Below are 13,965 nucleotides of genomic sequence, written 5' to 3' on the forward strand. Positions count from 1 at the left end.
TGAAACAGTTGATTATTGGTCCCATGTTTAATGCAAGATTTTGAAATGGCTTGTCCAGTACCAGGGGAAAAAAGTTGGGTGCCTGTAGTTGTAAATAAATCCTAGGTAGCCTCATTTTGAATCTTTTACTTGTCACCATCTTTTTTTTCCCCTTTTTTCCCTAATGTACTTTAAGGAAACTTGGGGGCAGGGGGAGGGAGGGTGAAACTTGCTGGGGAAAAAAAAAAGTAATAAATTTGTAGATTAATTGAAAGTTCTGTCATCTCTGCAAATGAATAATCAGTAGACATAAGAGTTAAAAGCGATTTCTATGTGCCATTTTTCATGTATGCACTACAAGAGAATTGAGAGTTTTATGTTTTGTTTCTCCTCAGAATGTAAGTATTCTTTTTACTGCCTTTGGTTGCAACAGAACTATGCTATTTCAGTATTGCAGTTCTTAAAACACTGTTGTGTTTCTGTAGAGTTGCTAAATTAGGAAAGAAGGGTTGCTGTAGCTGTTGTCATTCAGAAGGAAAATTGTGGAAGGAACAGAAATATTCAGTAGATTTTTGGCAAGTGCCTCAATGAAATTAGGGTGCAAAGCTACATGTATACCAGGTTTCTCACGGTGAGTGGACTTTTAATAGAGTTGCAGAGCAGATACTATTTTTGGTTTTATTCTTTTGTTAAGAGAGTGTTATAGCTGGAATGATATGAAAGAAAAACCCAGGGAGAGGGTTCTGCTACAGTGCAATCTTCTTTGTTTTTTGGTTTTGCTTTTTCTTTCTTTGTGGGTTGTTTTTTCTTTTTTTCCTTTTGGTCTAAGCTGTCTGGGCTTGTAAATATTCTAATGCTATTTCTTGACTGGGGAAAGCAGCAAAAGCTTTTTTGTATTCTACTGCCTGCCTCCCTTCTTCCCTAGAAGGGATTAGGAGTTAGCTCTCCCCTGTTGTATTCTGTGTCCACATCAGTAAAAAGGGGTTTTGTGTAATTCCTTTGCTTTTTGTTGCAGCTTTGGGAAACGCGCTCAGCCAATGAACTGAAAAGTATTGAGATAAAAGATTTCTTCAAAAATGCAGATGAGCAACTAGATGATGTGGAGGTTTTAGTAAAATGTTGCTCTTGGTCCAGAAATGGTGACATGATTTTGGTGGTAGCCAAAAATAAGCTTTTGGTAAGTTAATAATAATTTTGAGATAGTATAGAATCATAGAATGGTTTGTGTTGGACCTTAAAGATCATGTAGTTAGAAATTATGATTTAAGGTAAAATTCTAGTCCACTAAGATGTTTCATATATAAGGTGCATGGTTTCAAGTGAGTGTAAAGTAAAAATAAGTGGGCAACAAACTTGTAGACTGAGAGAAATACCTTCTAAATTCAAGAATGTACACTGTTGAGCATATAAGCTGTTTGTCTATAGTGAAGTCATACAAACTGTGTGCTAACTATTGCAATTATGTGTTCACAGCTTTTTGACGTTAAAACGTGTGATTTGTTAACGCAAGTCATCGTAAGTCATCACAGTACAATCCAATACTGTGACTTCTGTCCTGATGATGAGTTAGTAGCCATTGCTTTGTCTCACTGTTCTGTTGAGGTAAGTGATGGTCTTTGCTACAATATACTACGAAAGACTATTTGTAATATAAAAAGTTCTATTTGTCTTAGTAGTTTCCTGTATGCAGAGGTAAAACACATGTAGCTATTTTAGTGGGCTTTCAATGTGCTTCATTCTTTTTAATCTTCCTTCACTTTGGAAATGTAAAATATCAATTGGGAAATAACATTTTAAAATTATGTGTTCATTTTGGACAACAGAACTCACATTTATATAAAAAGATTAGGCTACTAAATTCCTTTAAAGTTACTGTTGTCACTCTCAGGAGTATAGACCTTCCCATTGCTTAACTCAAACAAAACCCCCTCTTCTTCTATATGCTGCTACAGAGTGTGGCAACTCACTAAAAAGGAATAAAACAGCTAGAATGAGTTTGGGACTAGCACAGCTGGAGTAAGTCTGTACAAGTATCTGTGTTGGGGTTGGGTTTTTTTTGTCGTTGTTTGGGTTTTTTTTTTGGTTTTCCAATCTACATGATCAGTTGAACTTATATTTTTTTTTTTAATACTGAGTGATTTTTTCTTTTTTTTCCCCTCATCTTTTTGAAATTATAGCAGTCAAAGAGGCTGCTGATTCAATTTCCCTGACCATCGAAATGTGATAAGTAGGCACAATTCTTGTTACATCTGATTTCAGAATGAGAAGTAAGAAAATACTAGAAGAAATAGTAATTAAGTATACTACTTGTTTTGCACTGTCTTCCCTGTAAGTGCAATCTAAATCCATTTGAGTTCTTCTTTCATATTTTTGTTGTAGTTGTGGAATATTACATCTTTATCCAAAGTAGCGTATTGCAGGGGACACATGAGCTGGGTTCACTGTGTGACATTTTCACCAGATGGATCTTTATTTCTGACGTCGTCTGATGACCAGACAATACGTGTAAGATCTTTTTTACAGAAAAATCTTTTTTTTTTTTTTTTAAATGTGAATTTATATAAATATTATTAAATTATTCATTTAAGGAATTGTTTATTATAAAATTACATAATATATATATGTTTATATTATGATATATTTAGTGTTTATGTATGTTAATAGGCAATATAAATTTAAATATTTGTTATAAAATTATTTTAGATATACAGTACAATGAGCTGGCTTTTTTACTTTATTTATTGTATATCTAAATTTACTGTATATGTATATGATTTTTTAAGTCCAGTGGCTGTTCCAGAGTAATTGTAACATTCTGTTTTGTTTTAGATTTTATCTGAATCAGGAATTGTGAAGTTTTTTTAGGATCCTAGCAGACTTGATATTACTTTCATTGTTAGATATATTTGCATGTTAATATTTAGCATAGATTTCTATAATTGTAGTGCCTCATTAAAACCGTGAAAGTAGAACCATAGTTTACCAAAGTAACTTTTCCTTTTCTCCCAAGTTAACACTACATTTTTGGAATTTTGAAAGCAGTTGAAATATAGAAATCTGTACTTGGTATTTTTTTGTAATTGAATTTTAATGCTCTTTTTTGGATAAGAAAATTGTGGACTGTATAGCTATGACTTTAAACATGGGGGAATCTGCTAGTCAGCCTGGAAAAAATTAGTTCTGTTTCATCTGTTGGAATCATTATAGTAATTGCACAACCTTCCCTAAATAAACATAGCAAAAGCATAATTTTCACTGATTTAAAAAATCAGTGTTACTTGCAAGTTTATAAGACTGTGGTTTACAGGTACTCTTGCTCAGCAAGTTTTATATATTGTCCTTTAATAAAACTGATGAAATACTGTGTTCCTCAACAGATTTGGGAAACAAAGAAAGTGTGCAAGTCGTCTGATGCTGTGCTAAAAAGTGAACTAGATGTTGTATTTCACAATGGTGAAGTGACGATTTTAGCAATTTACAATCAGAAGCATTTACAAGTAAGCTGTGTTTCTCAATGTTAGTACATTTGAATGTTACCTGCAAATCTCAGTAGGAAACTGAAGCTGGATGCAGAGGAGCAAAACTGTTTTCACAATTGGGGAGGCTGTGGGCCCTCCAAGTGGCTTAGCTGTGCACAGCAATGTGTAATGTGTGCAGCCTGTATAGACCAGGTGTTACACAGCACGTACGCAATGCATCAGAACTACTGTGTAATAGCTGAAGGAATCATCTCAAACTGGGGGAGTGAAAGGTGTGAGCACAGGTCTGCCTATAGCCTTAGCAAAGCATGGGGTCTTTTATGTCCTAAAGAAAATATTAATAGTGGATACACTCTTACTACTGTGGACCCCTCCACCAAGTAGCGAGTACACCAACATCCAAAATATAATTTTCCATTCCATGATAGCAAATGTATGCACACCATCCTTTCTTAGCATGGTTCTCTAATACATCACAAAGTCAGTTGATAGGATTTTCTTTGAAGTGAAAGCAATACAGTTCATTCAGATTATGCTCCAGTCAGCTGGAACTTTTCCAGTTAACCAGGACTGCCGGTAGATAATAGAGAGTGGTTTGGCACGTTCATCTGCCAGTTCCTTCATTACTCTGGGGTGAATCCCATCCAGGCCCATAGCCTTGTGGGCTATTTTTTCTTCTTGTTTGCCCTGTACTTCCTGTTTCTCTCTTCCTGATTGTTTTCTATCCTCCTCCTTTTGTCTGTCCTGTCAACAAAGTAGTCATTTCTCACTCTACCTAAAAATCCTATTAAAAAAACCTTAAGTGGAATGGTGATGATAGTTGAATAGTGGGGAATATAGATGTAGGAATAGCTAAAGCGTCTCCAATGGGACCTTGACAATAAAAAAATCTCAGACTCTGAGCCAACAGAAGGCAGTCAGTGTTGAAACTAAAATTTATGTGAACAAATAATATGTGAGAAAAGAGAAGCTGCATCTGTTGCAGTGAAGAGATGGGAGAAACCACAGCAAATGGAGTTATACCTATTTATGTGTGGGGAGCAGTTTAGGATAATCGCTAGGTTTTAATCTTCCTGAATTGTAAAATCTGTAGCAACTGCTATGTAATGGTGTAGTCTGACTCTCATTTAAATTAGTAGACCTGATCTATTTATTTATGATTAGTATATTTCTGTTGTAACTTTACTTGAACCATTTCCTAGAGAAAGATGGTGCTTAGACTGTCCTACATACAATATTCTGACATCCTGTAGAGGTGCAGTCATGAGAAAAGACTCTACTGTAGAAAGAGAATAGATTTTTCACCCTGCACAAGAAGAGAAATTGACTGAAAAGACAAATTGCAGTTAAGCAAGTGTACTGTAATTTAACAATATATCTCTGCTATCACAGCTATAAAAGTAGGTTTTTTTGCAACCGTGATGTTTTACCCTTTATAATTTGTAATCTCTCAGAACTGGGATCTGAGTCACCTTTTGATGTGCATTTTTAAACACTTCACACTGGTAGCTTTCTAAACTTTTGTAAATCATTGTATCCTAAAGATTTCTTTTTTTTTTCCCCCTGGGGAATTGATTTGAGGGCAATACTGAGTTGAGATTTGGTGTATTATGTGTACTAATAAGTTTAAAGTCATGCTTAGAGGTTATACTTAAAGTATTTCATGCTCCATTTGGCATGAGCTGTAAAATCTGGCTGGCAAGGTAAATTTGAGTGTGGAGCTCACTATATGGCTTTTGAAATTTGGGAGTAGCCTTTTGAGTTACTGTTTTCTGTAGTCAGACAAACTTTAAAGAGCCTTCTAATACTGGGATGTGTTTCTTTTTGCAAACTTGTCCTGTTCAGAGAACATTCTATGGTGATAGTTACACTGACCTTCAAAGCAATTGGTTTATGAAAGTGACTGATCCTTATAATTCGAAGTTTGAAACTGGTACACTGTTTTCTTTAGCATTCTTAGCTCTGTATTGTAATTTATTTAAATTTAAATTTAAAAATATTATAATAACTTAATTTACCTCCTATCTTGCAGCTTATCAATGGAAATACAGACAGTGTTATTTTGCAGACAGCAGCTCAAGAATCCCCCATTTCCTGCTGTTGCTTAAGTGAGGATCTTAAATTTGCAGCATTTGGACAGGAGAGTGGAGCAATAAAGGTATTAAATCCTAAATTTGATTTTAAAAATAGTTGGAAAATATCCTTCGTGGTGCTTTTTCTTTTTATAGAAATGTCATTTGAATGGCTTTGTACAATAATATTCTTTAACATAGTACTTTAAAGTTTTACATTTGTGAGTGGTGCCTAAATGATGATAATTTAAAGGTAGTGCTAATAATGTAGCTCTGACTTTAATTTTACCAAGGATTAAGCTGACAGGAATTTATGGTTGTTCCAATCCATTGACTGGGAATCGTGTATTTACAGTCTTGTGTTATTTAAAAAAGAATTGAATGTTCTTTTCTTCCTTTTCCTCAAGTATGTAAAATAAATATGATTATTGCATTCTTCATTGTAAAGGTACTACGGTTGTTGGATGGGAAAGTTCTGAAGTCCCGGGAGGCCTACAGGACATCTGTGCAGCATTGCCGATTTACCTCTGATTGTCAGACTCTCATTTCAAGTGCTCATGATTCAGTTATACAGGTTTGGAAGATGTTTAAAAAGATTATGTTGTAACCTACTTACAATTTATTTAAAAAGATCTTTTATACTATAGTTAATGTAAACTCAGTAAATGACTACTGTATTCTCTATTGCTTCATCTTGGGGCAAGGGACTGTGGAAACTGTAGCCTCTATTTACACCTTATGTGACAATGAATATTGCACAATTTCTGTTTTTTAATGCTGTGTATGATAGAAAGGCACCAGCTCCTTTAGGATGGGTGAAAGGAACATTAATTTTCAAACAAGATAACTCAACAGTTCTGATTGCATAAGTGAAGGGTTTGGGATGTGACCCAGAACTGGTTATATATGGTAGGTCTGTCAGTGGGCTTGCTTATGGTGTCTAAAGGAATGAGGTAAAAAGACCTGTCTCTGAGTGGGCTGGTGTGTCCACCTAGTCCAATACAGTGCTGAATACAGATGCTAGCTAGAAATAGAACAGCTGTGCTAATGTAGTCTCAAATTAATAAGCTCTGCCTCTCAGCAAGGTAAATTGGCTCCAGAGAAGCATTCTGGTATGTCTGTATGAGCATTTTAGCTCACCTCAGGGACGCACTTTTGAAGTGAATGTCGTGGCCGTTTATGCTTACTGTGCTTTAGTTTGCACCGCAGAGCAGTTGCAGGCATGCAGACAGGATTCCTAAACTAGAGCACATGCTCCAGCTACTAATGAACATTCAGTCCACACAACCAAACTTGAGCGGGTTTGAAGTAAAACCTCCAAAACTCTTGTGGGTGCTGGTCCTCAGCACTGTTCAGCTCACCAAATCTGTTCCAACATCAGTGTTCTACCTACTTGCTGATATATGTGTAACCTATGCAGTATCCCACTTCGGTGTTCGTTTCGATCTGAAGCTTGAGTGCCCTCACTGTGGTACGTTAAGCAGTACAGACAGCTCAGCAGTTTATTGGCTTTTGGATCCTTCTTCCGGGTCTAATGTGGGTAGCTTTTCTTGTGGCTCCTCCACTCCCTCTAGTGGACAGTGCCTCAGAGAAGCCTCCAGGATTGTCATCTGAACACCTCTGCTTTCTGTTCTTTCTTCGAGGCAGAAAACCTATTAATTTGAAAACTGTTGAATCATTGTCATTTAAATTAAATTGGTGCTTAATAGCTTCTGTAAAATAAAATGACACTTCTTTAGTTTTCAGTGAACAGTTGAATTAAAAATAGAAGTGTCGTTTTGTTATAAAAATGCAAAGCAAAATGGCATTTCATTAAAAATACGCTTTAAAAATATATTAGAAAGTTAAGTATGGAAAATATGAGGTCTGCCAGATGATAGAAGTCTATTTGTTGCAATAATCAAAGGTTTAAAACCTGAAACTTCTGGGGTACCTAGAAAATTATTGTTTTGCTTTTTCTTTTTAAATTAGCAGTGAATTTTAAGCATCAAATTCACTTTGAAAATTAGATTATGTGTGTATTATAGGGAACTCTCTCACAGGTTGACTATTAAATACTGTGGCATCCTCAATCTTCAACATCTCTATTATGGCTGTCTTCAATATCTAATCTTTTAATTGGCTGCCACCTCCATAAGAACTTCTTATTATTCCTGTGACTTAAAAATCAATCAGTTAGTTTGTTCTTCTTAACTTATGTTTGCCATTACATTTTTTTTTCAAGAAGTATTCCATCTTTATGATTAGGTGTGGAATTGGCAGTTGAGCGAATGTGTGTTTCTAAGAGGGCACAAGGAAGCAATCAAGGATTTTAGACTTCTGGAAAATTCAAAGCTTCTTTCTTGGTCATTTGATGGAACCGTTAAGGTAAATAAAAGGCTATGAGTGGACAGATCGCATCAAATACTTTTTACTGTCTCTTCTAACATTTGTTATTTCCTGCACTTTGTGTTGACACACATTTGATTGAATTGATCCTAAAGTGGAAGCTGACTGTTAAGACACAATTTTGCATTTTCTATTTCTAGTAAGTTTTACCCTCTTGTATTTTAACTATACCAGTAAGTATAATGAAATGTTGACCATAGAACTATGTAGCTGAGTTTTCTCTCATATATTGTTGTGTAAGATGCAGGTGTTTTAATCTTTTTACAGTGTTACAAAAGTAACCCGTTTTTCCTGTATATTTGGTAGGTTTGGAATATCACTACTGGAAACACAGAAAAAGATTTTGCTTGCCATGGAGGTGCTGTTCTTTCCTGTGCTGTTTCACCTGTTGGTAGTAAATTTTCATCTACTTCTGCTGACAAAACTGCAAAGGTTGGTTCCTTTCTGTACAAAGATAAAAAATATGCCTTATTTATCCTGAAATGTATGCTATATTTTTTTTATTCTGAGGTAGCTAGTGATTATTTAAGTTATCCCGTTGTATTTATAGTATTAAATTTCCTGTGTCTGTGAACATGTTACTAAAGCTGTTACAGTCATTCACAATTGATCTTGCATATAACTTGAGGCTGTCCTGGTGACTTCTGTACAAATAAAATGCGTGTTTAATGCACAAGTTTGTGCAGAACACTTAGTTTAGTTCTCTGTATTGATTTGTTAATAGCCTAACATTCTTAATTTGGAAACGTAAGTTAAGAAAACTTTCTGAAACTTCCAGTGAAAGTGCTGTCTGTAGGTTCTGGTATTCCTGTTCAGAAGCCAGATGCAAAAAGAAGTGAACTATTTAATAATCTGGGACTGTCCGGTTAGATTTTTAAAGTGTCCCATTAGATTTATCAAATATAGCTTTAAATTGATCGATGAATCCTTTTTCTATGAACAGCTTTAAACTTCCTTGTAAATTAATCCATTTCATTAAAGACTATATTCCAAGGAAAGAAATATGCGTGCAGTTGGTTCAGTAATTTGTAGCAAATGCATTCTTGTGTGATTCAGATAATAAAAAGAAAAACAGACTACAGTATAATGCATACATAAATGCACACACATATATGCGTAAATAAAAAAGTCTTATGTACATTTGAATACTAACCTCTTTTTAGAAAGAAATCATAATTGTTTTTGAACTTAATCTTCTTCACTTTTGTAATGTTTTCCATTTAGATATGGAGCTTTGAAAGTTCATCTGTTCTTCATGAGCTGAAAAGTCACGAAGCCTGTGTGCGATGCTGTACTTTCTCTCCTAATAACAAATTATTGGCCACTGGAGATGACAAAGGAGAAATAAGGGTACTGCTTTAACCTTGCTGTTTATTTTGGGGTTCAATTGATAGTCAGTTCACAGACAGAAGAGTTCTCATAGTTTCTGTTCTGCATGTCTAATTTGTTAGCATTGTGGTGGACATTGGGGAGGTGAAAATAGCAAAGTTTGTCACATGAGATGGTAGTTTGTAATCATATTGATAGATTTATGTTCCATGAATGCTGAGGAACTGACTCACATGACTTACTAATTATTCTACTGTGAATTGCATGTGTGATTAAATCCTCCATATATGATACAGTTCTAAGAGGAGAATGCTTATTTACAAGGGGTTTTTTCTCTAATATAGAAAAATACATTTCAGCTTTCCTTACTTGAGATTTTTTTTCCCCATTAAGTTTACTTATATACATAATCTTCCCTCTCTTTTAGATTTGGGACGTTTTAACAGGTGCATTACTTCACTTTTGCTCCCCAGTTACTGTAGACGAAGGAGAGCCAACACATGGTGGTTGGGTAACAGACCTCTCATTTTCTTCTGACAGTAAAATGCTTGTGTCATCTGGAGGCTATCTTAAGGTAAACCTTGAAGTAATAAAATATCCTAACATACCTAATTAAATGTCAGTACTCTGATAATTCTAAAGGAAAATGCAGACTAATTCTAAGAAACAAACCTGGAAAGTTTTGCTTAACACAAAGCTGCTCCATTTTCATGACTGTCTAGCACTTTTCACTTCATTTCTTCTCAAATCTGAAACCCCCCTGAAAAGGTCTCTTAAGAATTCAGACTACAGACTTGGAGTTTGTTTTCAAACTACATATTTTCCATTTTTATTAGCTTTAGATTTTTATTAGCAACGTCTTTCATTAGTATCTTTAATATTAAAGATCCCAGTCATTTTTGTCTGCCTTAATATCCATTCAATTTCAGCAGGATTGTGTTCTTTATAATGAAAAATGCTCTATGTCAGGCTTTTATTTTTTTTTTAAAGATATGGAGTTTTACATTTTTTCATAAATAGAAATTCAGAAGAAATTGCAAGTGATAATTTTCTGCCTTGAAAGACATTCTATAAGTAATCTTTGGAAAAGGGCATGTTGAAACTGAGGAAATCAGTCTTCTCATCAGTCTTTCATTGGTTCAGACATCTACTGGACATATGTTTTTTGGGAAGGGTAAAAGGTGGTCTTTCTTTCAGTCTGTGAATTGGTTCTTCATAATTGTAAATTTCTCATGAGTTTTTTTTTTTTTTTTCCCCTCATGCGATAGCTAATACCTGTTAGTAGAAACTGTGTGTGTATGCGAAACGACAGGTTGTGTAGTTCTCATCTCACAAAGTGCTGGAAGTTAGTTGATTATTGATCAGTGTTTAGCTGTTGGACATGCTACCAGACTAATTCTTTGAAGTCAGTTAGTAACCATTTAACAAAGAGCATTGAATTTTCTAATTGAGCACTGAAAACATCTTCTGACATTCATTTCATATTAAAGAACAAGACATGCATCCCGTTTTTAGCTTCCTTCCCATTTTGTCTTGTAGTTACACAGTATGGCGTTGTGATGCTTCTTAGAGTCATAGAATGGTTTAGGATGGTTTAGGGACTTCTGGAACTCATCTAGTCCAGCCCCTTGCTACAAGTAGTTTGCAGAGTTAGGTAAAGTTGCTTAGGGCCTTGCCCCATCAGGTTTTATCCCTCACTCCAACACGGTGCCTTTGGGCCCTGAGAGGAGAGCCTGACTGTCTTCTGTAACCCTCTTTTTGATAGTTGAAGACAGCAGTTAGCTGCCTTCTCTTCAGGCTAAAGAAATTCAGTGCTCTGTCTCTCTTCTACGACATTTGCTCTAGGTGTCCAGCCATCTCAATCACCATGTGCTGGACTTGCTCCAGTTTGTCAGTGTTTTTCTTGTACTAGGGTGGGGCTCAACACACAGTGACTGAACTGCTGACTACTGCTTTTTGAATCTAGCAGTCCACCCAGTTAGTCACCTACCTTGTATTCCACCCACCCAGTCTTTATCTCTCCAGTTTAACTATAGGGACACTATGGGAGACCATTTTGAAGGCCTGGCTAAAGTCGAGGTTAATCACATCCACTGCTCACAGAATCACAGAATCACAGAATGTTAGGGATTGGAAGGGACCTTGAAAGATCATCTAGTCCAATCCCCCTGCCGGAGCAGGATTCCCTAGATCATATCACACAGGAACGCATCCAGGCGGGTTTTGAATGTCTCCAGAGAAGGAGACTCTACAACCTCTCTGGGCAGCCTGTTCCAGTGTTCGGTCACCCTCACCGTAAAGAAGTTTTTCCTCATATTTATGTGGAACCTCCTGTGTTCCAGCTTGCACCCATTGCCCCTTGTCCTGTCAAGGGATGTCACTGAGAAGAGCCTGGCTCCATCCTCATGACACTTGCCCTTTACATATTTATAAACATTAATGAGGTCACCCCTCAGTCTCCTCTTCTCTAAGCTAAAGAGACCCAGCTCCCTCAGCCTCTCCTCATAAGGGAAATGTTCCACTCCCTTAATCATCTTCGTGGCTCTGCGCTGGACTCTCTCTAGCAGTTCCCTGTCCTTCTTGAACTGAGGGGCCCAGAACTGGACACAATATTCCAGATGCGGCCTCACCAGGGCAGAGTAGAGGGGGAGGAGAACCTCTCGTGACCTGCTAACCACACCCCTTCTAATACACCCCAGGACTGCTCTTGCCATGCTGTTTGCAGAGCCACCATTATCGTCAATAGAAGTCAATGGGGTCGTTCAGCATGATTTCCCTTTGGTACATCTGTGCTAGTTGTTCATGATAACTTTCTTGTCCTTCACGTGACTTGAATTGGCTTCCAGAAAACCTGTTCCATAAAAATCCCAGACACTGGAGTGAAGGTTACTGGCCTGTAGTTCCCAGCATCATCTTTGCCCTTTGTGAAAATGAGTATGGCATTTGTCTTTTTCTGGTCATTGGGACCAGATTCAATCACCATATCTTCTCAAAGTATTGTGTTTCTACTTTTCTTTCAAGATCTACAGGTGGATGTGTATGATGTGCATGAAAACGCACACACACATATGCAGCATTTTGTAGGGAGATACTAGTCAGTGAAAGTCTAAAACTCTAAAAACTGGACTGAATTGGATTGTAGAGTTACATGGAAGACACCTTTAAACAAATGAGTTATCTTATTCATAGGTGAGGTGCATCCAGCTTTGTACTGTTGAACTTGCTGCGTGAGTAGTACCCACTGGCCCAGCACCTGATCACTTATCCACCAACAAAGGTTCAAGAGCTGATTGAGATGTTTGGTTTTTTTCTGGGTCTCCATCAAATAACAGAAACTTTAGGAAAGGTGTTTTTAATCAAAACATTATAGTTGTGTAGTTGCAAATCTGTATTATGCATGCAACTATAATGCTACATATTTCATGAGATGAATAAGCTAAAAAATAGTAATACCACTTGCTTTTATAGAAGATCAAAGCTGAAGATAATCTGTTTTGATATTTTGCTACTGTACTCATGTTACAAGTATAGAGGGTAGACTTCTTACTGGAACAATCAAGTAACAGCTTTGTGCTGGATTGCATTTGGCTCAATTTTGCATTGGTCTACACTTTTACTGAAAAATGTGGAATTTCAGTCTACATTCATGGAGTAAACTGATACTCGAAGGTTTCTCTGTATCTTTGTTATTAGTGCTTACTGTATATTCTAAAAAAAAAAAATTATAATCTCGCTGAAAAATAGTCTGTCCTGCTAACAAAACTGCAAATGGTTTCAAATGTGTACGTGATTGACCTTCTTGGTGAGTCCAGCTAAGTATTTTAATCCAGCTATAGTTTCAATTATATTGTCTGGCAATGTGTTTCATGTATTCATTTGGTTATATAAAAATACATAAACTCTTACATTTTGGACATGTTACAGTTTACATCTACTAATCGCATTTTGTGATGGGGTCGGGGACAGTACCTGAATTTATTATTTTGTATGCTTTCCTGAAATTGAACAGCTTCAGTCTTTTTGAAGTTTCTTTTCATCTGAAAGTCTTATACCTCTAGTAACAGATCCTAAGCATTTTCCACTTATTATTGCTTGTATTTTTATTTTTAATTCTGCCTCTTTGGGGAAAGCAGTCAACTGGTCTTGCCATTTATTCTAAGCTTCTTTCAACTAATGGAAAGTGTGTTGTTATTTTTTGTAGTGGTGGAATGTAACTACTGGAGAATCCTTACAAACCTTCTACACAAACGGAACAAACCTCAAGTCAATACATGTGTCCCCTGACTTCAAAGTGTATGTGACTGTTGATAATCTTGGTATTCTTTATGTATTACAGAAGTTGTGATTAATGTGCTGAACGTTGCAAAGTTAATTGATTTTTTTTAAGCTGGAAACAAAATTCTGCTAAATCTTTGTCTGACACTCCTTAAGCTGTGAATTATATTTTATTGTTGTATTCATGATGTTTTCATGTATATTTATGTACATTTATGCATGTTTTTTCAAATGAGCTTGCATTTAATCTTGTTTTTAATAAGCATTATTATAAGCCTTAAGCCTTGATTTGCATCTGAAGTATGTTGCTTCCAATTTTGTAAGGAAATTATATTAAGATTTATTCAAATTAGTTGAAATTAATATTAATAGCAGTAAAGAAATAATAGGAATATATTACTTCGAAACTGTATTTTGTGCTAAGGCTGGTGGCTAAATGCTCT

The 13,965-nt window shown here is 35.9% G+C and overlaps 1 protein-coding gene across 3 annotated transcripts in view; it reads left to right on the plus strand.

Annotated features, from left to right (window-relative positions):
* APAF1 (apoptotic peptidase activating factor 1) overlaps positions 1-13,678 on the plus strand; it is a 37,367-nt gene extending 23,689 nt beyond the window's left edge. For 2 of the 3 annotated variants that reach the window (XM_068400449.1, XM_068400450.1), the window contains 11 exons: positions 995-1,156; positions 1,453-1,581; positions 2,359-2,484; positions 3,357-3,476; positions 5,491-5,616; positions 5,979-6,104; positions 7,778-7,897; positions 8,225-8,350; positions 9,143-9,268; positions 9,675-9,821; positions 13,449-13,678. In XM_068400449.1, coding sequence (XP_068256550.1) covers positions 995-1,156; positions 1,453-1,581; positions 2,359-2,484; positions 3,357-3,476; positions 5,491-5,616; positions 5,979-6,104; positions 7,778-7,897; positions 8,225-8,350; positions 9,143-9,268; positions 9,675-9,821; positions 13,449-13,592 — 1,452 coding nt within the window. In that variant the 3' untranslated portion in view covers positions 13,593-13,678. Of the gene's footprint in view, positions 1-994; positions 1,157-1,452; positions 1,582-2,358; positions 2,485-3,356; positions 3,477-5,490; positions 5,617-5,978; positions 6,105-7,777; positions 7,898-8,224; positions 8,351-9,142; positions 9,269-9,674; positions 9,822-13,448 lie in introns of those variants that run through there. The other variant, XM_068400451.1, reaches the window with a different exon arrangement.
* The last annotated feature ends 287 nt before the right edge of the window (positions 13,679-13,965 follow it).

This window comes from Nyctibius grandis, chromosome 5 (assembly GCF_013368605.1).
Source record: "Nyctibius grandis isolate bNycGra1 chromosome 5, bNycGra1.pri, whole genome shotgun sequence".
In the NCBI taxonomy this organism is placed as follows: domain Eukaryota; kingdom Metazoa; phylum Chordata; class Aves; order Nyctibiiformes; family Nyctibiidae; genus Nyctibius; species Nyctibius grandis.